The following is a 27,961-nucleotide window of genomic DNA, read 5'->3' as shown; positions in this document are numbered from 1 at the left end:
CAAAGAGCAGTGTTGCCTTGACAACTGTGATGCCTCGCTGATGATAATAACCCACCACCTCGGCACCAGCAGCCCACACATATGCAATGCAAGAGTTTTTATATCGTATGTTTGCATTGCATTCGCTTTATTTTAAAAATATATATTATTACCGTATCAGTGTGTTTTGGGCTACACAAGCAGCAGCGCCTTGAGGTTTGTGTCTGTAACCGCATCGGCGCAGCCACCATTCTGGTCGGGCTCGATCATCATGGTCTTCTCTCCTCCTCCTCCTCGAGACAGTGCAGTCCGTCAGCCGCCAATGGCCAGCATCGTATCGTATGGAACGAGGAGAGTATCTGATCCAGCAGACAAGCCATCTGTTTGGCCGAGCCGCAGTGGGATCTGATCAATACAGCCACGGCGGACGGTGGATGTGGCTGCTGCGGCCTCCCACATTGACTGGAATAATGGATCAGCTTTTGGGTCACAGTGGACTCATTGTATCAGCAGCATGACCGCCGAGGTTCCAGCCTCCACACCTCTTTGTTTCAACTCTTTTAATTAAGGCGCCGGGCGAAAGAATTCCCTAACAGGCTTAGCTATTGGCAGCCTCAACAAGCACAACTGATTGTTCAATTCGGGGGTTTAGCAAGTAAAGCTTTGTACGGACGACGCATATTGCTTTGATTTGTCAGGCTGTCAGCTCTTTGTGTGATAATGCACCAGACCAAGATCCGCAAATAACGTGTGGGCCGAAACACAAGTATTCATGCAAAAATGGGGTGCATTTCAGCTGAACGCTCTGATGAGCTGATGTGGACCAATCCAGAGTCCTTTTCCTCTCCCGCTGCATCAGCTGGTGATTTCTGAGCACATAACCACTGCAGCATCCTACCACCTCATCCTCCTCCACTCTCTCGCTCGCTTCTCCTCCCCCACCCTCCATCAACCCCCCTCTTCTCTTCCTACTCCTCCTCCTCCTCCTCTTCACCTGCTTTTAAATGCATGGCGCTGCCCTGCCAGGCCGGTCTATGCAGGCAGCATCTCTCCTCCAGAGTGAAGGAGGAGGCTGTGGAACAGGATGGATGGTTGTCAGCCTGTGCAGCAAGGGAGGGCGGGGGGGGGGGGGGTCTATGTGTGTGTGGGGGGGGGGGGGGTTAAGGGAAGGAGACAAGGTCGGAGTGAGCCAGCAAAGCCCCTCCGCTCTTCCGTGTAATACCAATAATCGATTGGGGGATGAGAGGCAACCTGGATTGGCACGGCTCACCGGTGGAACTGAGGGGGAAGTGGTTGGTTTAGCCCCCGGCTGCAGGCTGTCCCGCTCCCAGCATCCACTGAGTCAACGGGACACTGGCGGCCTAAAACCTGATCATTTTCAAAACGGAACAAAATGGAACTGAAATCAGCATATACATGATGTCTACGTTATTCCACTTCTTCCTCAAAAGAGATTGGGTAATGATCAAGGAGGCCCCCGTCTCCTTAGGCAGATACGTAACACCATGCAGTACACGCCATCGCCTGCTGCGTGGAGGGGGGGGGGGGGGGGGGGGGGGGGCAGCCTGGCAGCTTCCAGCACACACGTCCTATATCCTCCTAACGCATTAGTCCTCCAGAACCCACGTCTGCTGTACATATAGCTCATCTGCTCCATGACGGACCCCCACCCCCCCACACCCAGCTGGATTAAATCCTCTCATGTTTAGGCTGGGGCCAGCATCGCTGAAAGGGGGGGGGGGCAACGTATATCCGATCCATGGATGAAATGATCGCTGTGGCGCTGACCGTCTCTCGGCTCCGTTTGCGCACAGGACGCAGGGCCCTGCCTCCAACAATAGGCCCGTGCATCATTTTGAGCCATTCTCATCATTCTCATACACACACACACACACACGCATATATGTCGATGGATAGCACAATGCTAACCGGCCTTTGTTCGCGTTGGGTTGATTTAGTTTCAGTGCCTCACTGGACCTGCGTGCTTTAGTGTTTCCCTTCTTTGGGAAACAACAAGATAATTCCGCGTGGGTGTTCGTGTGTTGGGCGCAGCGTGGCGTCACTCTCCGGGGTACACACCGGGGTACACACCGGAGTACACACCGGGGTCAGCGGGAATAGACTAGAAAGGGGACATAGACTTTCCCCCAATGCACTACAGCGCGTTTCTCCCCTCGCTGCACCGCACGCTGGTCATTTAGTCAACAGTGGCTGGTGATTCGACTTAGTGGGGTCACATGCTTCATTTAGTTCCTCTATAGGCGTCACGATAATACAGCCTCGGCCCCCCCCCTCCCCCGACACACAGCCCCCATGTGTGCGCTTTTTTTATCTGCAGAAAAGGACACCCTCCCCCCCCCCCCTCACACACACATCCATCCATCCCCCGAACAAACAAATGACATCATCTCTTGAAAGAGACAAAACAGGGGAGCGAAGCATCGTAAATAAAACACGGCGGGTTCTCCGTGTTACCAGCAGCTCGATGTTGTTTCTCACTCACCAGGTTCAGCACCGTCTCCACGATGTCCCTGTTGCTAACCTCCCCGACCTGGATCAGGCCCACGAGCACGGCGAATTTCATCTGGATATTCCTGATCGGGACCGCGGGGTTGATCACCCCGGCCGGGAGGACCATGGAGCCGGCGGAAGACACCATCCTTTCCCCGGTAGCGCCGGAGCCAGCGCCCGCGGCGAGCTGCTGCTGCTGCTGCTGCTGCGGCGGTTGGGCGGAGGAGGAGCCCGGCGGCGGCGGATGCGAGTCCCGGTCGGTGTCCGCGAGCGAAGAAGTAGACCCCGGTGGTGCTGAAACCGGCTTCTCGCTCGACATTTCCCCCTCGAGAAAAACAGGGAGGAGAGGAGCGGTCGCCGCTGTCTCTCGCACCTGGTCTACGAGCGCGGACGTCTGCTGCTGCTACACGACAACCATCCACTGCGCAGCAAGAAAAAAAAAAAAAGCGGAGGGGGAGCGGTGTGTCGAAGGACCCCTTCTGGATTCACCCTAACCTCCTGGAAACGTGTCGGGATTCATAGGGCTGGGGGGGGGGTAAAAATGGGGATGGAGGTCTGACAGAATGGTAGCCTCCGCTTCTTTCTCTCGCCTCTCTCCTCTCTCTCCCTCTCTGTCTCTCTGTCTCTCTCTCTCTCATTGGCAGGTTGCAGTCAGTGCGGTCGTCGAGGAGAGAACGCCATGTTGACGCCCCCTGTCTGCGGCAGCGCACGCTGGCCGCGCATGCGCACTCGGCGACTTTCTGCCAGGTCGTTGAAGCGAAATAATATGGAGCCGTCAGTGCGTGGATAACAGTGCCACCCGAGTAAGAGGGTTTTGGGGTTGTTGTTTTTTTAATTTTTCATTTGTACTTAATTTTATTTGTTTTTTTTGTTTTTATTTATTTTATTTTTTGAATATTGAATGGGTCTGGAGATATTCACGTAGCATCAAGACAAGGCTGAATACAGTGTTTAAAAAGAACAAAGCCGCAATGGATGCTGGTGGGAATATTGTGGGCAATTCGTATTGAGTTCAAGCATTTTAAGGGAGTCTGGCGCCCAGACAGCAACTGTTTATATATTCAGTAGCCATCCATCTGTCCCACTCAATTCTGTCCCTTGTTTAACCTCTGTTTCCTCATTAGGCACTACGGATTTGCTCTCCTGACACTCAACTCTGATTTTCTCACCTCTCGTCTTCTTTTTTTTCAAAGGCTCTCACTTCTTTTTTCGTCTTTCTTGCAATCATTTTCACATTTTGCATACACGTTCATACCTCAACACCTCTGTGATTCATCCTACTTGTTCGCCCTCTTGTTCTACATAGCATTACCATTTCTCACAGGCGCGAATATATCAACCTCATTCTTTCACGTCTGTGTGGCAGGAGAAAGGAATGCACTTCTAGCAAACTCTTTATTAGCACAGTTGTATTTGTTTCCTTCAGACTTTAAACCAATGCCACACATTCACATACATACTGTAAAGCAAACAGTCATGTTTACACGTGGTTTCCATGGAAACAGTGTGAATGCTGCCGACAAACGTCCTGCATGCTTAACTGTGTCTGGCCGTTTTTTCATTCATTGCATTTGATGTCGCGCTCTCAGTATTATTGAGCCACAGGCCCAGAGCCGGTGTCTCTCATTCACACATACATCCCCTGGTGGCTGCACAGGCCGTGGCTGCTAGTTCACTACCTGAGTGCGGACATAAGCCTGTTTCACACTCCGTGTCCTCTTCCAATAGGACACATCTGCTTGGTAGGATTCCCATTAGCAAAGCATCTATGGAGGCTTATTCCTCGTCTGTCTGAGTGTATTTTCATATAGGCAGTGATGCCAGTCTCTTTGATGTCTCGCTCCCAATTTCTCTGGAGATGCTGGCTGTTGATGGAAGGAATGGGGGGGGGTGGTGGAGGGGGGTGACGTGTGAGTGGCATTTTCTGGCTGTGTGGGTGTGTTTCACATTTGGCGGACGTGCGGAATTTTTTTTTTCTTCCTAAACCCAATCTTCAGCACAAAGGAAATGAAGGAGACCCTCACACATACGCCCAGATGTCAAATGCACACTTGCACACAAATGCTTGGATCTTTTACACACTTCTCTCACGCTCAACAGAAGCAATCTCTCAAACAAGCACACACTATCTTGATGTTAGATGTGCACAGACTCGCACGCAAACGCACACCCACGCAACTACAATGGCAGGCTCTCTCGCGCACACAAACACACTCCTCTTTGTTTTCAGACAAAGGCCTGCTGCTGCGGCTTTGTCGTGATTCCACAAAAGACTTCTTTAGCTTACAGAGAGGTCTTCACCGGGATCTGGTTTTTGATTGGATAAAAGTGCTTACATTGTTCTTTTCTCCTTCTCTTGCTTCCACTGTGTCCTTCTCCCGTCTCACCTCAAGTAGAGGTGCAGTGCTGGCGGACAGTCCATCAGTTTTCCCTCTGTTCTGTGGCGGAGTATAGTGCCAGTGTCCCGTGTGCCGGAGCTCGGGAGTGAGGTGGGAAAAAGAAGTGATCTATCACAAAGGGTAAATGCAGTTTGTATTGTAAAAAAAAATAAAATGCTGATAATTCTGTCAATGCCACATTTGTGACACGTTAAAAGAGAAGGATTGTGGTCCAAAGGTTTCGATTTAAGATGCTGCTTTTTATATTCTGCTTCCAAATCTCCTCCTCTGCTATAGGGAACAATGTAGAAGCTGAGTTGTTGAAGGGCTGACCTCTGACAGCAACAAAGGGGAGAACGTTTTCAGAGACCCATGTGAGTCATCACTGAGATGGCTTTGTGCACGTGAAGCTGTAAGTCTGTGTGAGAGAGATCAAATTTTGCTGAGTAGACACATTAGATCAAAATACAAATAAGCTGAATTATGTTAACTTGCTTCTCTACTGTTAATTTATTAGTTTCTGAATGATTCTGTTTTTTGTCCAATAAGACAACCCTGTGGCTATCATGTTGGGGATGGATCTAATCAAGTTGATGCATATTGTATATTGAAGGATGGCAATTCCTTACCTTGAAATGCAGAAAATCACATTCGTTAAAACTATAGAAACAGGATTTTTATTAAAAACAGGTGTTAAAATCTCTGCCAGTTGGCAGTTTTAACACCTTTCTGCTGAAAATAGAAAATTGTAACAGACTAGAAGTCCTCACTTATGAGGGTATTAAACAAGATCGTCTTATTGCTCTTTTTCTTGAGATCTTCTGCAATCTTGCGACTAAATACTTTCACCAAGCATGTCGCATTCCCTCGCGCTCTACTCTACTACGGGCGCAATCCTCAAAGGACACTACAAAGTAGCTTATTAAAGTTTTAAAGATAAAGAGTGCTTATATATAAGTCTGAAGGAAAGTGGAAAGAGTGCATGAGAGAGAAAAAAAAGGTCATCCTGCTAAAATCTCAATATTGGTCATTGTCGTGTTTTAAGGATTAAACACTCCTTCACGGGTTAAGAAGATTACACCATTTTAGCTCTTATGAATCCCTCTCAAAACCCCTCTGTATGAACTCAGAAGTGTGGATGAAAAAAGCTTCATTTATCCCAGTCAAAGAAAAAATATTTCATACATTGTAAAGTCATTTTCTTCTGAATGAGCTGTATGTTTCTCATTTGGTGAGAGGCATCAGTAGTAGTAGTAACACTCCCTTTGGGATGGAGGAGCCGATTCTGTGACAGGGGTCAGGACCGGGGATCAGGGACTCGACTCTTTGTGACTGTCGGACTCTGCTGGTTTCCTTAAACAACCCAGCTGAGATGAAACCAGCAGTCCGGCCTTTGACCAGTATGCAGCCCTCATGTCCATCAGGTTTGTAAGGACAGCTCTGAAAATCAAACTGCGCGAAAAAAACACATGTGCTTGTGAGCAACATCGGCCCTGGTGTTGTCAGTACACGTGACAACGATTCCAATACGGCTCCATCTCTTGAACCCCACCACCTCCGCTCCCCTCCCCCACCCCGATGAGGCAATTATTATGCAGCAAAGCATAGTTCAAACCCGCAGAATTTCATTTAAAATTCTACTCAAGATTTCCATCAAATCCTGTCATGTTGAATCACTGCATAACCGGATGCGCAGCACCAGAATTTACTATGAGTTAAGGGGTTCACTCCATACAAAGCATCTGAGATAGCTTCAGGGGCAGCGGGATAAAATTGTGCTTCAAAGCGGACATTGTTGGACGTACAAATGTGTTCTCTGTTCCTTGCTAGGTGAGGGGAAAGGAAGAGTGGAAGCCCCTATGGCGGCTTGGTACACATGGACTCAGGAAGCCGATGGGATGAACACATCCAACGAGATGACTTGCAGACCCATTAAGCAAGAAACTTAATGTGCTGGTGGACATAGTTTGCAAGTGTGGAAAAATAAAATCATGCATCACACATTTTCAAACCTATATGTTAAGATACCACAGAGATGCCACCGCCAACGATCGGTGAGACCAACTGAAGCCGTGACACTCACGAGCCACAACCTGTCCCTCTAACAGAAAACACACTTTTCTGCCAGTGTTGTGAAGGTATTTTCAGAATCCTCAATGACGTTGGGTGAGTGGGGAGCACGGTCGTCCTCCAATCAGAGGGTTGTCGGTTCGATCCCAGGCTCTGCTAACCCGCATGTCGATGTGTTCTTGGGCAAGACACTTAACCCAACATTGCTCCTGTAGCTGTGACTACAGTGTGTGAATGTTAGTTACAGGTGTCACTGTGTATGGTTCTTCTCTGATGTACAAGTACAGTCCATTTTGCCATCGTTGCATAGTTAGGAGGATAGGATTTGATGCACTGTGATTAAAAAAAAATTTTTTTTTAAAGAGCATCAGAAATTGAACCCTTTTCTACCTAATTGGAAAAACTAGGAAAGCTCTTCAACTTGAACATTCACCTACCCAGCCGTGTCTTTCAACTTTTGAGAACATGTTTTTAAAAATGTTTTGTGTTCAACAAATAGAGCGAGGACATTAAATAATCTCTGTCATCTCAATTATTTGATCCAATGTCCTAAAATATTTATTCATCCAAATTGTTAAGAGGATTTTGAAAAAGAACTTCAGATCAGCAATAAATGCTGGAGAAAAAAAAACACCTTTTCAACAAACGCCGGGTGATTATTTTTCAGAAAATCCGTTACTTCAACACTAATAACAAGGACACATCAGAGGCACAAACTCTGCTCTTGAAAACCGCTAATGAGTTTGCAAGTGAGGCACCTGGGGCCGTGAGCCTGAGAAAACACCCAGCAGACCTTTCTAACGGAAAATGGATTCATCAAAAACAGATGTTACACCATCTTCATCAGCTGTGAAGCCAAATCAGCCCTAAAGTGCCCTAAATCCCTATTTACGGCACCGTTGCTCAGGCCTTAGTTTTCCATAATGACATATACACAGCCGCACATGATGAAAACAAGTTTCAATGTCGCAGCGGGTAATTAGTAATGTTCTGCACTGCAGAATCTGGATTAAAATGTCTGCTGCATGTCATACTGTACACAAGAGGTTGACAGACTTTTTTATATGAAGTGCTATCAACATAAAGGTTACGACGCCACATGTAATTTAGAATGTCAGATGGATCTGTCATTTTATTTCATCCATAAAGGCAACAAGCAGCAGCGTTTCAAAAAAAAAATACCAACGTCTCCTACACAGGTTGTTGTAATTTAGGGCTGCCAACTCTTTTTTTCAGTCTTAGTTGAGTACAACGTGTTTACTTTTATTATTTATCTCTGGTAAACAATTATTTAAAATAGTGCTTTTGCATGATGCTTTGTGGAGAACCTCAGTTTTACAGATCTCCAGTTTAAATCAACTAATCGATTATTTTATAGAATTGCATGTTGTTGGACAGAAGGAGAATTTATGGTCGGGTTGTTCTTTTTGTAATTACATATGAGAGCACTATACACAAAAGCTGCCGTACCACAAAACATACCACATCAGCATAGATATTAGTCCATTATCAGGGTTGAAGTCCCATTTGTTAGAAAACAGATCAAACCGCTAACAAGCTCCTGCTGTGAACCTGATGTACTAAAAAAAAGTGATTGTTTTTATAGCTTTGAACGTGCAGCGCATGCTTCACTAATGTCATTAATTGTTCATACCTTTGGTTATTGTTTGCCAATACCAGAGCATGCACTCAAGGATACTGTACGCACAACTGCCAACATGATCTCATCAATAATTCATTCATGGAATAATTTATTCATTAATGACCTTATCATTGTTGTCTAGGAGAAGGCAGTGGATTAGCCCGTCTCACATGAGATAAATTTGTTTCACCCGGTCTGACCCTCTCCATGTTCACATTTAAAGTGGGAATGTTGTAGGAATAAAGAAAAAGCAACATTAAATAAAACTCAAAAAGTCCAGTATTACAATTTCTGGATAAGAAAGTGTGAATCTGATGTTGGTCTCTCGGACATAACACTTTTTTCCCCCAACTTTTGCTGTTGTGGTCTGTTAATTAGAGCATTACGTAATGCTGGATTAGGATTAGCCCTCCTCAACAACAGTTGTCAAATAGTAATCAGCAACTGTATTTTTCCGACGGTATTCAGAATCCCATCGACATGGTTCATACATTCCTGCAACACCTACGCTCTTCTCTATTCATCCAGAGGTTTTTTTTCCTTTTACATGTTTTGTTTGTAGTTGCTGGACGTGCACTTCCTGTTTCCTCCAGAGGAGGTCCCCATCCAATGCTTTTGCAGGTTCTCCCTTGATGGAGGAACTCTTATTAACCCTCTGCATTGATGTTTGCCTGAAATATATAATCCTCAATGCAAAGGGAAAAGTTTTAATTACCTTTTCAGAAATTTCGAACGTGATGACTCCATAGAGCAGAGAGGATCATTGATATTCAGGAGCTGTACCGTTTTTCCTGAGATGAAATCACTGACGTTGTTAAATGGCGTTGAATGGGGCAGAAGTTAAAGTGAATGTTTCACCCATTTCTGTGTTGTTACACTGCCGCCTAAAAGGAGAACATAGTCTGTATTAAAACACCTGCATTGCCCTCTGACACGGCTGGGTAGGTGAATGTTATTGAGTATTAATCTGAGCTGTGGGGGTTTAGTTTCCTAAATGAATTCACTAATCAGCATCAGTGAAAGTCACAGGGAGAAAGACACCCCCCCCCCCCCCCCATGACTCTTCTTACGCTCAAGTTATCTGAACACATACCAGATTCCTTCATGACCTTCAAACTCTCGCGGGGGAACAGCGCCACCCAGTGGACACAAGCGCACACCACAAGGGACATTATGTATTTCCATGCTATTAAGCAATGTAATGTTAAAATAATTTAAAATCAGAGCCTGAAGAACATTTCAACACAGTGTTGTTGAATTCTTGGATTTTTTATTCCGTTGTTGAGTAACAATGGTTCAGTTTTCTGTCACTTTGTCAGAAATAACCACCTTGGTCTCAGCTACGCAGATGGGTTTGGAGCCTCTTCCCACACAGCTGACGGCTCACGTCAAAGTCACTCGCTCACTATTTCTGTCTCTCTCGTACACATATTACACACAAACACACGCACACACACACACACATGGCACACCAGCAAACAGCCTCCACGCAGGGTATTGGTGGCACTGTAGAGATATTGTATCTTAGCAACACCATAGCAACGCCTACAGCCGAAACAAAACAAAAATAAGCCACGGCAGCGCCATGGCAGAGCAGGTTTTAGTCTGCTATTGCTTGAGTAGGATGGTGTATGGAAAGTTCACATTTCAGCATATCAATATGATAGGAAGACCCTGAAAAGCTATGAATTTTTGATCCGCTGGCACAGAAAGCGTCATATACTGTATATATTTACAATAAAGGCTATACGTATATCTAAAGTGCAGATACACGGGCACGTCCATGCACTCCCCCCCCCACCCACACACACACAGTCACACACACAATTTCAAACATGCTTCCCAGAAGCAGTGAAATGGTCACATGTCTTAGACATTGTATAATATGACAGCTAAAAAAAGTGATAGAGTATACACGTATATAATGACAATAATAACTTTAAAATAACATTTAGATGAGATTAACACTGGGAATAGTGACAGAAGTAAATCAACAGTGATATCCAACACAATGTTTCCAAAACAGTACATTTATGGACCTGATGAACGTTTCCCCTTTCTGTGATCCAGATCCCTCACGGGATTATTTTTCCTGAACTGTAATGTAACGCTGACATATAGCCATACTGAACTTGTCCTGGTCATTACAGGCTTTTTTCACTCAAGTGATTTGTTCAAGCATTGGTTTACGGTTACTTAAAAACCAAAATACTAATATTTAATTTTAACATGCAAGATGTGTTTATTATTAATATTCATTAGTAAGAATAATTTCAGCAACGGATGTTCTTGTTCTCACACTGGATTGCAACTCTTGGTTCTGGTTGGTTGATGCCATTTTTCTGTGTTGTTTATTTAATGTCATTTTTTATTGACTGTGATAAAAACAGATCTGTGTTCTGTTTTTTTATTAAAAAAAACATCTTAGAAGAAAAATGGTTCCGAACAGTTCCAGTCAAATTAGTCATTTATAATCCACTAGCATCCCACGTGTAATTTGTTGGAGTTAGATTAGCAGTCGAGGATTTCGAAGAATGATCCAGAAAAAAAATACTCAAATTAGCTGTTTTATATTTATGGGATACCAAACTAGCAATTTGTTGTTACGCGAAATGAAAGGAATGCGTGCCAAAATGTGCATTTCTGTGATGGTAACTCAGGACAGTGTGGTACAGTAGAGCTGAGTGCTGCTCAGCAGTAGGAAATGTCCACCGCCTGGATCATTTCCCTCCTGAGTTCTCAGAGTCAGCTGCTCTTGCAGTGTGACCAAAGACAGACGTGGATTTCTGGGGTTCAGATCTTGGCCTCGGTGCTCGTCAGATCTGGCGGGTGAAAAGAGGACCGGATCCTCTGAGCTTCATTTACACACAGGTAACCAAACACTTTGTTGTACCATTCTGGAGATCTTCCCCTGAAACAAGAAAAAGGCAAAGCAGGCACATTGGTGATTGCGTTGTTTCTCAAAAAAGAAAAACTCAACCATGAGAGCGCTTGAAGTCCGTCCCCACACCTGAGGTCCACTCTGGAGATGTGCGTGAGTCTGGTGCCCCCAGTCCCACAGGGCTCCAGGAGGTACTGTGACTCCAGCACCACCCCCCTCACTGCCCCCATGCGTGGGCCGTCATCGTGCTCCACGGACACACACACCAGCGCACAGGAGCCTTTGCACAGGTCTGTACGCCACGATCTGAGGGGGTGAAAAGACAAAGAGGTGGGAAAATCAGTGAGGTCAGTCAACTAATCATCATCATGTCATCTAATTTATTTTTTTTAACAACTTGAAATGTTCAATTAAATATAATGCAAGCAAAAGTTTGAAAGGCAAATATTTGCAAATATTAGATTTCATAGATCCTGACCTTAGTACGACATAGTCACTGCTGGGCTGAGGTGCCATGTTGTAGTAGGAGCACTGGTACACGTCGGTCTGCTTATCTGGCGTCTCCAGAACCTTCTCCTGCTGTAGATCAGTACGCCAAAGGGGGCGCTCTCTCAGCAGCCGCTGCAGCACCTCGTGTGGAGTCGCCGACACCTCAACACACACTCGCCACCGCCTCAGAGGGTTCCCATCTCCCACCTTACACACGTCACGCGTGTTAGATTCATTGTGACGACGTACACAGAGACAGCTAAACAAGTAGTATTACAATTCCCAATGCATTTCTGCAGACGCCTGTTTTGACATCTTTTTTTTCCATCTTCCTCTCCTCTCGAAATCCCATAGTACCCTAGCGACGCAATGAGCACATACCTTTTTGAATGCCAGTTCCGTGTGGTCCGTGGGCGAGCGAGACACCCAGCCTTTGCTCTTGTCTTTGGCCTCTTCAAGCAGGTTCTGGACCAGCCTTTCTAGGTGTGCATGGTAGGATCCGTCCTCATCCTCCTCTTCCTCGTCCCCGTCCACTTCCTCATCGTGAGCCTTGCACAGCTCGTCCAGCGGGGGCACCGTCAGCTCGGCCTCCATATAGGAGTTGCGAGACTGGGTCACCATCTCCTCAGGTATCTGAGGGGGACGTGCATCACATTACATGGCGTTACACTCCGTTAGCGCAAGTACTACCATGACGAAAAATGGACTTTGACAAAAGAAGAAGGTGCAATTTGACCCTGTTCAATTCAATCAATTATTTATACAGCACACACAGTCAGCCTCAAGGTGACGATGGTGCGCGGTTTGAGAAGTGAGCTCATTAAACACAACAATGCTGAGGCCTTGGAAAATAACAACTCAGTAAGGGGAAACATCACACTTGGAGCCTGAAGTGAATCTATTTTTAGTCAGCACGATTATATATTATTTGAAATCCTGACCTGGAAGAGACACTGGCACTCGGTGATCATGTGAGCCAGACCCTGGGTGGCTGCCAGGTTCTCGCTCAAATCCTTCTGATCGGGACGGCCCGTTGTGTACTTCCTCTGGATTGACCTTGACGAAGAGAAATTATACAGAATATAAGTCCTTCAAGCACTTGAGCGCTCAGAGGGAGAGAAAACTGCACAAAAAGCAAAAGCAATTTCTATCACAAGGAGTGGATTAGAGCTGACAATGTCAGCTTAAGTCACCATGATAGTTATGGTAGAGGCGGTAGGAGCTATTTTCTCCATTATTTTCATGGTTCTGAATATATAAAAGAAAGAGAGGAATCAAAATAATGTGGCATAAAATTGGACCAAAACTGAATGTAACATCATATAATAAGGACATGTTCTTCTCTCAGACACCATGTCTTGTTTTGCACGGCCAGAGCTATTTTTTGTTTTCTACGGAGGCATCACCAGTTCTCGACTGCACCTTGGAGAGAGGCTCTCGTTCTTCAGTATGCTGAGGTGGAAGAGCGAAGGTCCCAGACAAACGGCCAGGTTCATCGGCGTCATCTGGTTCTCCTCCACCAAGGAGGTCACATCACGCAGGAAGTAGAGCAACGCCTGCAGAACCTCCCTGTTTTCATCTGGCATCAGCAAGATCGCCGCTCTGACGGCCTGCAACCTCTGCTCCTTTGGGACGTCTGAAGAAAAAAAGATGATACATTATAAAGATAAATATAAAATAAATCACAGAGTTTCCATGAAGGCCTGCATTTAAACCATTAACAGCAAGATGCGAGGTATTCGTAGCCCTGAGGCAACTTACACTGGTAAATGTGCAGGAAGGTTTCCCCCAGCTTGCTCGTTAGCAGAGGCTCCGGCAAGTCTCTGAAGAACTGTTTGACCATGTCGGCCACGTCGTAAGCTGACTGGTCCTCGTAGCTCACGGAGTCAGGGGACAACTCACACTGCTGCCTCAGAGCCTGAATGCGTGACTTCACGCCAGATTTTCGGAACAATCCCACCTGAGAGGGGAAGGAAAGAAGAGTGGGACAAAGTCAACAAAGAAGCCACAAGGTTTGGAAGTCACTTGTTAAATGCGTTGTATTTCCTAAGCCAGGATTGTAAACCGTAGTTGCACACAATTGCAACCATTTCCAGCTGAAATAAGTAGAACAACGAGAACTGCACGGTCATTGCGTGGAAATACAGAAGTAGAGTCCTCGGTTAAAGGGACTCCATGTCACTAACCGCTACATGGTAATGTGCAGACTCTCATGCATGAGGTTTTCCTCCCTAACCTGGTCCAGACAGTGTGTTCTGAGGTGGCTGAGGGCCTGCTGTAAACATAGAGGGAGTGGAAAACCACAGCGCTGGACGTGGATGATGAGGGGAACACCAAACACACTCTTCTCTTTGTAGTCTGGCACCTTCATGCGCTTCATAAACTTGGGCACAGACCTGCGAGCGATAGACAGAAAACAATTAGGGTAAGTGTGCGGTAGAAAGATGATCTTTTCCTTCATGTACATGCTGGTCAACAGAATTTCCCTCCCGGGTATAATAAAGTATTTGTTTACAATGATGCTTGTGTGGCTGAGAATCTAAGTCCAGTTTCTGACCTACACTGGCGCCTTGAATCACGCACAGACCCATAGTAGGAGCCGGTATTAGTGTGATAGATGAAGTAGATGTTAAAGAGTTTTGTGTGACGGTTCTGGTGCTCCAGCTGTTTTTCGCTCCGATGTCGGGAAGTCTAAGGAAGCACTAACACGCGTAAACTACACCTGAGAGATTCCCTGAAATACTAATAAGCGCATGTAATTTAAGCTATTAGCCGCATTGCATCCCCCCTGGTTTTTTTTCATTATAAGGGAGTTTTTCCCGTGTCGATGATTAAGGCCCTTTGTGGGGCAAATTTGTGATTTTGGGCTTTACAAAATAAAATGTATGCTGCTCAGTGTACACCCACCATGTCCAGCCATGTTTATTAGACATTGAGTATTTCTCCATGATGGCAGTGAGCCGGAGCAAAGAGAACTTCTGCAGCAGGCTGAGTTGTCCTGCTGATTGGCTTCTGATCTGCAGTGAAGATGACGGCTGGTTGAGATGATCAGAGGTTCTGAAACTGGGCCATCGCAGGCTGGGATGGGGGAGAGAGAAACCCACAGTGATTCAGCCAGTGTACTTAGTTTTGAGAAAACAAAGGCGTCACAACGTTCCCACGTATTGAGACATTACCAATGGCATTTTGGGAGCATTCCCTCTTCACTCACCGGGGTCTTGTCAGCGAGGCCCCGACTCCAGAGTCCCGCCTCTCCCGGCCGGTTCCCATCGAATCGGTGTCGATCAAGGACATCCCGTCTCTCTCGCCTTCACTGGGGGTGGTCCTGCCCTCGCCTTCCTCCTCCCCCTCCCCTGTCTCATCCTCGGGCAGCACACTGCGGCTCCAGTGGTCCACTATTTGTTGCAAACCGCTGACATGTTGGATGATGTCATCTAGATGAGGGAACAGATTGTCCTCTTTCTCCAAGTCCAGCAGGTCTCCCGTGCTGGCGTAAAGGTGGGAGCCCGGGACGTTGTCATAAACGCTCACCCTGCTGCCACGTGGAGCTCCGGGACAGGGAGGCTTGGACAGAGGACCGCCAGACCAGGGCTCACCCGGGCCATTGTCGGGTGAAGAGTTCTGGGCCCGTGTCAGAATGCCGTTGTTGCCGTGACCCGGGGAAGGTGCCAGACTCTCTATGGACAAAGCTTTTGGAAAGGTGCCCGGTTTATGGTCTTTGGGGATGTGAACGAGGAGGTTTTCATATGAGTGGAACTGGTTTCTGCCAAACTGCTTTTGTCCTTCAGTCCTCTTGCTTTGTGAAAGCAGCTGAATGTCCTCCAGATACATGCTGCTTCTCTTGCCGGCTGCGTGGGGTTTTGCACGCACAGGATCGTTCACTTTGTGCGGCGCCGTCTCGCTGCAGGGGCCAACACCCTGCGCGGGCTGGTCTTTACAGACGTCGTTAAGCGAGACAGGGGAGGTGTCGCCATCCGTCTGGTGGTTGTGTTCCAGTTGGCTGATGGGAGTACACTGGAGCACCTGCAGTGCAAGAGGCTCCTCCCCCTGCAGCACCGGCCCACTGATGACCAGCGGCGCCCTGCGGTTCGAGCCTTTCCGCTTCGTCGACGGCCCCCAAGTGCGCATCATCTCCATGCGACGCAAAAACTCCTTGGCTTTACTCCGCCCACCTGGCCCATGGCGGCTGCCCTTGATGGGCAGGGAGTTGTAGTGGGAAAGGTCCCTGGGGGGATGGTAGGAGGCCGAGAGAGACGCCATAGATATAGAGTCAGGCATGGCAGAGGCGGAGTCCTCGCTGTGCAACGAGGAGATGTCGGTGTTCTCCGTCTCGCTCAGGTCCGTCAGCACGCTCTCGATGCTCACTGTGCTGTGCATCAGACCCTCCCCTGCACCCGTTGGACTGCTTTCAGGGTCGTTGTCCAACATGAAGTCTTGCAGGCGCGACCAACGTCGGCTGCTCCTCTCGAATGTCCACCTTTTACTGATAGCCAGTGGGTCATCTTCATCAGAGTCATCGCCCTGTGGAAATATAAAGGGGTTATTAGAGCCTTAAATAAGAGTTCCTACAGAAATGACTGGAATGAATGACTGAACATGGAATGATTAATGCACTTTGATAATCATGGCATCACACTTTCAGATGCAGAGAGATCCCATGGCAGGCAATTAAAAACAAAAATCCATGAAAAATGTCTAACAGCAAAGCAACAACAAAACAGTTGGTTGAGTTCATGGCTTACAGTTAAAAGAGGTTGTCTTACTTTCTTCTTGGGGTGGCTGACATCCAGTTTCATGGACGCACACTTGTTCAGAGTACTTAGACGTCTGCAACATAAACACACAGTAGGTACGTATGTTTCGTCTGTTGCCGTTTATGAACACGTTTCACTGTGTCCTTTATGATTTTATTCTTCTCATCCGTCTCATTAGTCTCTCCCCAGCTCCCAAAATTGTCTTTACTCCTCCCTCCTCCCACTCAGCTGCTACTGATCCTCACCCTCAATGAGTGCATTTCCCCCAAAACACTCCTCCCTTCCACTTCCCTACCGCGTCCCTTCATCTGTCACACGTCCCCACCCCCTTCCACTGCGTGCAACCTCCTTGGCAAAATCTCATTGCATTGCATTTCCCTCCTTCTGCAACTATAGGGAATGTGAACAGCGACGTGTTAGGAGGGCAGTTACTCTGTTGGTGCCTTTTCAAGATGGCGTCATTAAAAACCTTTTGGGGTGGGGGGGACATATAAAACAACCTCTCAAAAAATGCTCTTTTGTTAATTTTCTCTCCTCATTCGAACTGTGAGACGAGGGATTGTAAGTCGCCTTCGCCGTAGGAACTAGGATGACGTACCAACAGGAAACAGAAAGCTGTGGTAACAACTGTTTTGCTTGCTGAAAGCAAATCAAGTTTGTTAAATACGCACGGGAGCCCCTGAAGTATCCGCCCCCTGTGCTTCTGCTGCAGGATAGAACAAAGGATTCGTCCTGGTTGATTCATAGAATGATATGCCCCATAAATGATGTAGTATTGCATATAGCAGTGTAATCCAATTGAATATGAAATAAAACAACGTAACGAGACAGGGGGAATGACACAGGGGGGAGTGGGGGTGTGATGTATTCTCTCTCGATAAAGCTTTTAGGAATCACTAATACTATAATTGCTACACACTCCTCTACCTCAGACATACGAGAGGCAGAGGTGAATAGGGAAGAAAGAAAAAGTTAAAGGGTACTCTGCCCCGAGGCTGGAAAGACCTTAGAAGAGAGGAATGGGAAATGGGAGACCAAAAGATTAAAGAGGTGTGCAAAGGGACTTAAAACCCACACTCAAAGCCATATGGTACAATATACTGGCATCCCCTCACTCTTTCCCCATTCCCTTTACCCCTTAGCCCCCCTATTTTGCCTTCCCCATCCCCCTAAGGGGTCTCCGCTCTTTGAATGGGAGATCAGAGCGGTGACCAAGATCAAAGCCTGGGCTGTCTGAGGGCAAAACGGGGATGGGGAGTTCATTAGGGGTCGGGGGTCAGACATCTAATGATTAGCGGTAAGGACGAGTACAGAATCTGGGATTTTACTACTGTTAAATAGGTCACACCAGGGAGTGAGTGAGACTAAACATGTGCATCACTACACGTGTCCTTACCGGCATAGAGGCTCAACCAGATCCCGGTCCAAAAAGTCATGGTCCCTTTTCACAGAGGAAATGTCAACTGGAAACTGGGAATCTGTATGAGACAGAGAATCCGAGAGGAGGAGGAAAAAAAACGGGCATTGAGTTTAGTCAGTTAATGATTGACAGGAAACAGCAGTTCTCTCTGCCGGTTAAGCGTTGTGGAAGTCTGTGAGGCATTGCACAACTGCTGCTGCCGCCGCTGGGGACACCTGTCATGTGCGTATGAAGTGTACAGAAGATACACACATGCCTTTTTAATCCCCCAAATAACCAGGATTCCACACAACGCCGCGGCCCAAATGACTCGAGCCTTTTATTCTCCGTGTGGTGGCCATCTGAAGGCATCACGTCCACCCGGGAGCAGCCAAGGAGTCCAAGGGGCCTCCGTCCATAAGGCGGCTGTACTGGGGAGTCACAGCAGTAATCTCTACACAGTGTGTGTGTGTGTGTGTGTGTGTGTGTGTTTGTGTGTGTGTGTGTGTGTGTGCGTGTGTTTGTAGTTGTTACTACTTCTGAGATTACCGGGGGCCATTTCCTGTTTGCGCCTAAATTGTATGAGACCTGATGATCATCACATGCATGAGCGCCCGTGGACTTCACTGAGAGGTTGATAATGGGCCGGAGGGAAGGAAGGAAGAAAGGAGGACGGAACGCTAGATGAAAAGCAAGACGGGAAGAGATAGTAAAGAAACACAGGACAGAGAAAAGGTGGAATGAGGAAGAGAGAGGAAGAGAGGCTGTGAGAGTCCCAGCAGTGATAATAGGGCCTTTCCCATGACCCCTCCCTCTGGACAGGAACTATAGCCTGGAAATAGATGCAGTGTCCTCGAAGAGGAAGATGCGATGATAGACGGAGGGCAGAAAAATTGAAAGAAACAGAAAGAGAAATCCAAAAAAAGGAGAGATTTTTGGAGGAAAGTCTTAATGCTATACTTTGGCTACTGTGTACGTGTGTGTGTGTGTGTGTGTGTGTGTGTGTGTGTGTGTGTTACCTTCATAGAGCTGTGCATACTGTGGAAATCCTGCCGCTCGAAGCCAATCACAAGCCTCCTTTGCCTCAATCTCTGTGAAGAAAAAAAATGTGTACACACATTAACATGTTGATGTTTATTCAAGGAAATGTAATCTGCTCTGAAATATGAACGCTGAAAACACAAAATATCATTTTTGTGGAGGAAAGTCCCGACGTTACAGAATTTTCCCCTGAATTCCAGCGCTCTGATGTCTTTTATAGGCTTGGTGTGGTGTTTTAATTATTTGCTTTCTACAGATAGATAAATTATGAGCTTAACATCGCATCTGTCTGTCCTCCCTTATCCCTCCATTTCCAGCTCACAAAACAGGAAGATCTCAGGGAAATACATTTTCCTCTGGGAATTTGCTGGAATGATGAAATTAGAAGAGTTGGGGGAGAGCCAGTGAGGGACAAAGGAAGCACTTTACACGACTCAACCGGCCGTCAGATTTCAGCCGTTGGTGCGTAAGTTTAACAGGCCCTACACATGGCACCCCTCCCCATTAGATGCCGCCGCCAGCACCACAAGAGCTTTTACAGGCACTGGTTTTACTACTTTTTTCCGCAGGCATATGAGTTGCGCACACTGCTTGACTCCGTTCATGTAAGTGTATGTGCATGTGTGTGTATGTTTTCTTTAGGAGCAGACACTGATTACATTTTGCAGAGCCTTTATGCTGACAAAGACATTTGAAAGATCTATGTGACAGCAATTACATGAGTATTTGTTTTACAAAAACACAGCAATAAAGAGCGCATACACAGAAAAATACAGATCCAAAAACGCAGTCAAACCTACACAATACACACACACACACACACACGCACGCATGTGTTTGGAAACTGTTTCAGTGTGATTAAGTGTGAGTGGAAGGCTTAAGGTTTGTAGGTGGACATCTTCTGGGAACTCAAAGAGGATTACACAAATTGTGCAAATTATAAAAAATTAGGTATGGATTAAAAAGCCATTTCAAATTCTTTGTAGTTTTAAATAGTAAATAATACTAACTTCCACGCAGTTCTAACATTAGAATAACATCACTCACGTCGGAAACCACCAACTTGAGACATTGTCTCAGCATCCTTCTGTAGTTGCTGTCCTGATCTTGTGCACTCGTCTTATTCACTCATTTATATATGCTGGCAGTGAATTGGAGAAGCACGACAAAAACACAGGGGGACAAAAGTCAGCAGGGCCATAAAAAAAAAAACCTCTGTCTTCACCATCAGAAATGAGAGCGGTCATGATCCCTTCACCGCAATCCAGCAATTACATCCCTCTCGCAGCGTTTTCAGCATAACTCCTCTCCCTCTTTAAATTACACATGAAGCGACCGAAAAATAGTTCTTGCACCACTCTGAAAAATAGACCGAAAACAGCAGAGAGAGAGAGAGTGAGAGCCTATAGGGGGGGAGAACACTTACTTGAAGACCTCATAGTGCAGGTGATGACATGCTCCTATTCATTTCTCCTTTGCTCACTTTCCTCTCCATCTCACGGCACGTCGACGCTGCTTTCCAGCTCTCCATCGACTGGCAACCGTTCCGTACTTTGCTCCTCTCTTGACTTTCCAACCCTTGTGTTTACCACTCTGCCTCCCTCCTCCAGCCTGCCCCATGCAGCGTTTCTCTTCCCTCTAATTTTCTCCTCGCTCGCATTTTCTGCTTTGTTATGATCCACATGCAAAATCTTTCTATTTTTATATCTCTTTCTGCCCGGTGCAGCACCAGACTCTATCTTCCCCTCGCTAATTTAGTGTTACTTGCCTTTTCCGTCTTGTTTATCCTTGCGTAAACTTCTTCTTACTCTTCCTCCTTATTGCTTCTCTCTTGCTAATAACTTGGTCCTCCTCCCCCCCTCAGGTTCTCTCTTAAAAAAAAACGTCCCCGTCAATCCCATCATTCGTTCTTCCGCTCTGCTCCTACGAGAAGCTGGCCGACGACACCAATTTCACGTCTTCTTTGTCATCACCAGAGCTGCTGCTGCTGCCCATCACATCCATTGAGAAAAAGGTTAATCCTAGCTGCCGTTTGCCTCAGCCAGCCCCCCCACCATGATGACAGACTGGTGGACGCTAACTTCACGTCAGCTAAAACCTGCTGGCAGGCCGGCAAGGAGACTCTGACCTTGGCCTCTGTCTTTTGCTTTACTCTACAAAACCGCAGAGCAACACGGTATGTGGGAAAAGGAGGTTTTAGCACAGTCCAGATGTTACCCCCAGTGAGTCAGGGGATACAAAAGGGATGAGACAGACAGGCAGACAGCTGGGATGGACGGACGCTGTGGGAAAACCACGAGGAGGACGTACCACACCAGCCTCCTGTTTCCTGACATGTGAATGAAGAGACATGTCAAAGGAGTCAACAACTCCCACACAAAGACCAACAATCGACCAACAATAATCTTGCTTCAAAGTACTTCCAATGCATCCCTATTTAATGAGTATTCGCCTGTACCACACTCCTCTTTTATTATTACTCACATCGGTGAGCACTGTCCGAACCGTTCTCTTCTGTGTTTTTTTGCAGAATATTTGGCACAAAAACAACACAATCAAGTAAATACCGTTGTAGATGCACACAAATTTTATCTGCCATAATAATGAAAACAATCAAAAATGAAGGGTACCTCTATTACACTGACCTTTCTAGTATTGTATGTTCCCCAAAACCTTTTGTTTTTTAGAAAAAGCATGGCGTGTGTCATTACAGTGTAATTGGCAAAATGTCTTTGTGTTTGTGCACAAATGGTGCCAAGTGGCAAAGCTCCCGTCAGCATGGGAACAATTCATCTGTGCAGAATTTAATCAAGAGATTAATTGGTACACAAATGTGTTATTAGTGGGCCACAAAACACTAAATGCACAGTCGGACAGAGCTAATCCAAGCTGCAGACCGGGCTTTTCCTTCAGTCTATTCTATGTGTCTGTGTTCCTGCTGTGGAAAATATATGACAACCGGCAGAAAGGCTCCAGGACAAACAGCAGGGGAGGTAGACAGAGGCTACGTGCATGAGTGTGCGATGGGGTTGTGAATGTGGGCGTCAACGTGTGGGACAAAAGGGGACGAAGGTGGTTCTTTACATAACAAGGATGCCAGCTATGTTGCATAAGCACCCCTGTGTCCTCACGGCCTTTCTCTCCTCTACCTTTCATTTCCTCCCTTTCATCCAACTCCAGCGGCTTCGACTTTCTGACAGTCTTTTCTCCGTGTTATGTCTGCCTTGTGCTGGTGTCTCAAGGACCACGAAGAGCCCCGCGTGACATCATTTCCCGCTCTGAATTTCCCAGGCGTGCAGAGCGGCATGGGTTCTAAAAACAGCAACAGGAAGTGGACAACTCAACTGGATTGGACATGTCAGAAGGAGGTCAGCAGGGATTTCTGTTATACAGACCATGGGGCAACATAGATTACAACTATGAACTAAGTTTGATTCAAATTACAAAGTTATATTCAAACGCTGTTTGTTTAAATGGGTCCTTTCATTCAAAATGATTTTCATAACTAGAGAAGATCAACCGCTTATGGTGTGCAAAAACTGTATGAGTTGAGCAATCCTTCCACAGTTCCACACACACACACACACACACACACACACACACACACACACACACACACACACACACACACACACACACACACACACACACACACACACACACACACACACACACACACACACACACACACACACACACGGCCTGGAAAGAAGCCATATTCCCACATAAGCCAAAGCACTTAGTCCTTCATATTCTAAGGTCACAAAGGGAAAAAAAAGTACTGTAGAAGGCAAAAGAGGAGTGATGGGAAAGAGGAGGGAAGGAGGGCCTAAAAGCAACATGTCCTTCCCTTACAGCTCATCTGCGATGATGTCGAGCCCTCAGGAACGCGCTTTAAATCGACGCGGTTTAGAATCCGTCCAGGTTCTGAGCCAGCGTCTCCCGTGCAGCACTGACTTGGGTCGCCACAGTTTAGACAGCCTTGTTTATGTGCTGCTATGAGTTAGGATGAATTATGAAGATCATGTTTAACAGCCGTCCAGCAGAGGTTGTTAAAGCAATGCTCTTCAGGCTATGATCACATGATGTATGTGAAGGGAAGTCAGATATTCTCTTTTCTTTTAGTTTTTTGGTTAACGCCAAATCTTAACATTGAAACATTGCAGCTCCTAAAACTCTCTTCCACAGCTGGTCTCTAAATCGAGCAGAGGTGTCGAGCAGGTAACATTGTAACTAATTATTGTTATTAGAACAATACTGGCTATACGTAAATCGATCATGTAACAGCACATATAAATATCTAAATATTCATATTAATCACACGATTGGTTTTGAGAGGTGTCAGATAAGGCGTCAGTGAGTTCCTATTTTTATAGTATAGAAGTCTGTCTGAGACTCTGCTAAGAAGCGGAATGCAACTTGGGAGAGAATGCAGCGACGTCTTTCCATAATTCACTAAAGCAGCACAGGAATAAACTTGCTTCTCCAACTACATTCCTCACCTGCCGCAGCTGTCATCTTTATCTCTCTCAAACACATCAGTTTTCTTAGATGCTTCATACAAGAATTGGCTTGCAGAGGAATAAAAAAACGGACCTGAAGTGTTTTCTGCTTTCTTATAGAAGCACTCATATGTAAGATGGTAAATCGCAACAAAAAGACCACACACACACACACACACCACACTACGTGATCTCTTTTAAGTGTTCCAACACAGGAGCAACAGGAGCAAAAACAGAGAGCTCAACAAACGTCTTTATGAATGGCGGGATGTTCTCCTCACTCCCCGGGAAACTTAAGTCATGTAACAGGAAGTTGAGGAAGGAGCCGTGGAATACGTGTTGTGTAGTAGTTGGAGGAGGGGCGCTCCATAAGTCTGACTATTAAAACCAGAAAAGAAGGGTGTGTACTGACATTTTTGATTTTTGATTTCTGATTGTACACTGACCTTTGGTGTGTACAATCTTGCCAAAAGGAAAAAAAACAAATTAGAAGCGTAAGAAAAAAGATGATAGATGAGGTGCTTAGAAAAGTTAGGTATTCATTCAGTCAAGTAAGCCTCCAGTGAAAAGATTTAATGTGGAAAAATTCTGAATTTTGAAAAAGTGACAACCTTTCTATCTCAAAGATTACCTAGTTTTAATCTGCACACAGAAAGAAATAACACTAATAAGAAATTGACACTAGGTAGAATCAAAATATACAAGTCTCGGCCTTACAATAATGGCGGCGTGAGATCCATTCATGTTCCGTCTCTCGTTTGTACAAAAAGACAAAAAGATTCCAACTAATCTGATAAGCAGACACTGGGAGACCGGTCACATCCATAATCACGCCGCTGTGATTTAACTCTCTCTAACCCTGACCTCTTGCCAGCCTCTGCAGCAGCTGCTTGCGGGCAATGATGCGTGAGAGGCGCAGGGCGGAGCGCCGCCGAGGGGTGTCGCCCAGCCTCAGGTAGTGGTCCTGCCCGTCAGAGGTCATGGCCTCCAGACAAGATCCCTCGTTGGTGCCGTCACCGTCACTCCCGTTCCTTTCGTCCTTGGCACTTTGATCCCCGCAGTCCATGAGCTCATCGTTTTCTAAGCCCCTTCGGCCTGTAGCGTCAGCACCGTCCTCGCTGTCCTCGGCCGCGACAGCGTCAGCGCTCTCTGCTTCGTCCCTGGCGTCCTCGTCTTTGGCGGCCGTCCCTCCGTCCACAGGGTCCAGCCTGTCGTTTGCTGCCTCTTCCTTTCCTGTAGCATTTGCTTTGTTCGCCACGCTGTTTATAGTTGCTGAATTATCGTCCATAACAGCGAAACTGCTGTCCACAGCCTCCATAACAAAACATTGAAAGCTCACTAACCTAAAAGTCTTCCTCCCCCCGCGTCCTGATGAGTTGTTGTGAGTGCACACCTCCTAAATTCCTGTCTCTAACATGTTCTCACTGGAAGCCAGATCGCCTTCCCTCCCAAATGCATCCTCCCTCCAACTCAGTTGAACAAACACAAAACGTCACGACACCAATTGGCATGCATGACAACTTTGTTCCCCCCGAAACAAAACACACACACAATCAAACACAAACGTACACATTACAATCTAACAGACTCTCACAAGGTTTTTCCTTTTGGTCACATGACACGCGGCCAATGGCATGAGAGCTCGCAGAGCACTGCCCTGCATCCTGGAGCGGTGCCACAGACAGAACTCGGGCAACTGCGCACATGTAGGTGTGAGAACAGACCATGTTAGATGGGATCGGATTACAGTGAGGCCAGGAAGAGAATACACTCTGCCAAAGAACATCTGCCACTGTGACATGGGGGAGGGCAGAACAATAGAAATGATGTCGGTTGTGGAGGAAAATACTGCGGCAAACCAATTGTTAATAAAGTTGAGTGAAATGAGAAAAGTTCTATAAATCCATGCCATTAGATTTATACCCATGACCCAAGATATAACCACTAGTAGTGTTAATACCAATAAATAATAGCTTTCTCAAAATGATACGATGGGCTTCTCTAAGGTAAGCTATTTGATTCTGCATTGTGATGAGATGCCTGCTCTACGTAAGGGTATTCATCCTTCTCCTCATATTTCTTAAACCGTAACAATAATAGAAGCTTTCTCCACCACACACTGAAAGACGGCTGAACAATACTTGAGAAGAATTGTATTGTTCCTTAATAATATTACTTGATGCATGGTGTTTTGTCTCTTTGAGGCTTCCACAAAAAAATATACAATAGCGGTTTTTAATACACTTTTTGCACAGTGTACAACCTTTCAAAAGGAACGGCTCTGATCTTGGAGTTTTGAGGGGATACTGTGTCACCAAAATATAAAACGCACGTCGCATCATATTCCGCCGCCGTCGCGTGCCTTTCCCTGCAGCTGGCTGATCGTGACTGATCCCACCTTGGTGAACTATCACTGGATAAATCCCCAAAAGAAAAGTCAATAAAACATAAATAAATGGCTTCTGCTTGGATAGTCATTCGCTTTCACTGCTAACGATGATAGGTTACCTGTATGCTTGACATGTGGCGAGAAATTAACAAACAACAAAAAATGTAATGTTGAAAAGGAACGAGTGCGCAGCATTTGATGAAAAGCATCAAGCTGGAAATTAGCGGTTTCTCAACTGCTGCAAAAAATGGGAAAAAAAATGTTAGCGATAAGGAAAGCTATGTGTCGTCAACGTGCTTCTTGCACTTTTATTGGTGAACAGGAAACTCCAACATCAGCTCCCGGTCATCTGGTGAAGCTGGGAAACATCCAGCACCTCGACCACCAGCACTGGCGCCCCGCAGGGATCTGTGTTCTCCACACTGCTTTTCTCCCTCCCGGCACAACGGTCGTGGACGGTGAGGTTAAACAATTGCTCTTGCTATTGAAATACCAGTAGACTTTATGAGGAGCTCCCCAAGACTGCCTCCCGCTCACCATACTTTAACAGTACTGTCTCTGCTGTGGAGACCTTCAGGTTTATGGGATCCACAACCTCCCAGGACCTGAGGTGGGCCTCCAGCATCGACACCATTAAGCAGAAGGCTCAACCGAGGAGCTGCTGGTCCTGTTCTACTCAGCCATCATCCAGTCTGTTCTCTTCCATCACCGTGTGGTTTCTTATACCGGCCATTAATCAGGACAGGAGCGGACTACAGGACTACAGCGCATCATCAGGTCTGCAGGGAGAACAGCTGGCTCCAGCCTGCTCTCCATCTTGGATATGTACACCTCCAGAGTCAGATAACGGGCAGAAAGGTTACTGTAGACCTTCACACCCTCCACACAACCTGTTCCATCTCTTCCCCTCTGGTAGGCACTACAGAGCACTGTACGGCAAAACCACCAGGCACAGGAACAGCTTCTTTCCACAGATAAACACTTAATCACAGTTAATTAGATAGATGAAAAAACAAAAAACTAATTCATCGCACATTCTGAAATTCATTGATCTCAATTAATGGCGATTCATGAATTTTGTTGAGGTTGGGGGAGATATGAAGTGCAGTAGAAGAGTTAAGTCAAAACTCTGACCCAGTCCGGCTGAGTAGTGACTTGCTAGTAAGGAACAATATAGGGGGGTGGTTTTAATTCATGTTAGGGAGGTACGTCACTGTGGGATGGGGATGCATGTGAAGGGAAGGACATTGCATATTCAACTTGAGGTCAGACGCCCCCCCCCCACACACACACACACGCACGCACACATAACTGATTTGTCATTAGAATTATTACAACAGATCTGTTTAGTCTGCATTTCATACACTGTAAGAAGTGAACCGTCTGAAGGCGGGAAATCAAATATATGATTCAATTTCCTTATACAGGCCTCTTGAGGAGGACAGATGAATGAAAAAAAACACTATCCAGAGCACTTTGCAAAGGGTCAAAGTGGTGCAGGGTCCAGCGTGCTGACTCACGTGACAGTAAGCTATTTAGATGTGTGTAAATGGATTGGCATTGGGTGGGCTGTGAGCAGCCAGCGATACGATATCCATCTCCTTCTCACTTACAGGACAGAAACTGAGCAGGAAAACTGAAGAGGCAACCCTTTAGTGACTTATCGTCCCCCATATGGAGCACTCCCGAACCAGAACCAACCAGAACAGAACTGCTGTGAACTCTTTCCAAACAAATATATGAATGTTTCACCTCATTCGAAACGTTAGAAACGTCTTTGCTACAATATTGGCTGTATATTGGGTATAATTTGATTGGTTTCATAGTATTTTAAGGACAGCAGCAGATGAAAAGAGGTGATTCAAGGTAACATACATCCACACTCACACCAAAGCAGCTAAAACCCACAAATCCCACACCCAAAGG

General features: G+C 46.2%; 2 protein-coding genes and 1 long non-coding RNA gene across 28 annotated transcripts in view; 1 reads left to right on the top strand and 2 right to left on the bottom strand.

The window, feature by feature from the left end:
• nbeaa (neurobeachin a) overlaps positions 1 to 3,230 on the bottom strand; it is a 75,911-nt gene extending 72,681 nt beyond the window's left edge. For all 19 annotated transcript variants that reach the window (XM_078106563.1, XM_078106566.1, XM_078106568.1 and 16 more), the window contains exon 1: positions 2,483 to 3,230. In XM_078106563.1, coding sequence (XP_077962689.1) covers positions 2,483 to 2,809 — 327 coding nt within the window. In that variant the 5' untranslated portion in view covers positions 2,810 to 3,230. The remainder of the gene's footprint in view (positions 1 to 2,482) is intronic.
• Positions 3,231 to 4,883: 1,653 nt separating this feature from the next.
• Positions 4,884 to 7,303, top strand: LOC144410350 (uncharacterized). The gene is made up of 2 exons (XR_013468365.1): positions 4,884 to 5,009; positions 5,166 to 7,303. It is a non-coding gene; the product is annotated as an uncharacterized LOC144410350 (long non-coding RNA).
• Positions 7,304 to 9,829: 2,526 nt separating this feature from the next.
• stard13a (StAR related lipid transfer domain containing 13a) overlaps positions 9,830 to 27,961 on the bottom strand; it is a 37,879-nt gene continuing 19,747 nt past the window's right edge. For 3 of the 8 annotated variants that reach the window (XM_040182255.2, XM_078106561.1, XM_078106560.1), the window contains 13 exons: positions 19,123 to 19,194; positions 18,101 to 18,182; positions 16,693 to 16,777; positions 15,162 to 16,471; positions 14,858 to 15,028; positions 14,187 to 14,346; positions 13,712 to 13,910; positions 13,373 to 13,586; positions 12,892 to 13,006; positions 12,332 to 12,583; positions 11,940 to 12,157; positions 11,591 to 11,767; positions 9,830 to 11,491 (listed from right to left, as the gene is read on the bottom strand). In XM_040182255.2, the coding sequence (XP_040038189.2) occupies positions 11,374 to 11,491; positions 11,591 to 11,767; positions 11,940 to 12,157; positions 12,332 to 12,583; positions 12,892 to 13,006; positions 13,373 to 13,586; positions 13,712 to 13,910; positions 14,187 to 14,346; positions 14,858 to 15,028; positions 15,162 to 16,471; positions 16,693 to 16,777; positions 18,101 to 18,182; positions 19,123 to 19,194 (3,173 nt within the window). In that variant the 3' untranslated portion in view covers positions 9,830 to 11,373. Of the gene's footprint in view, positions 11,492 to 11,590; positions 11,768 to 11,939; positions 12,158 to 12,331; positions 12,584 to 12,891; positions 13,007 to 13,372; positions 13,587 to 13,711; positions 13,911 to 14,186; positions 14,347 to 14,857; positions 15,029 to 15,161; positions 16,472 to 16,692; positions 16,778 to 18,100; positions 18,183 to 19,122; positions 19,195 to 20,570; positions 20,722 to 24,510; positions 25,101 to 27,961 lie in introns of those variants that run through there. The other 5 variants (XM_040182256.2, XM_040182260.2, XM_040182257.2 and 2 more) reach the window with 4 other exon arrangements.

The sequence above is a fragment of the Gasterosteus aculeatus genome, chromosome 7 (assembly GCF_964276395.1).
Source record: "Gasterosteus aculeatus chromosome 7, fGasAcu3.hap1.1, whole genome shotgun sequence".
NCBI classification, from domain to species: domain Eukaryota; kingdom Metazoa; phylum Chordata; class Actinopteri; order Perciformes; family Gasterosteidae; genus Gasterosteus; species Gasterosteus aculeatus.
The sequence above is the reverse complement of the archived record's forward strand: the minus strand, read 5'-3'. Positions and strand labels throughout refer to the sequence as shown.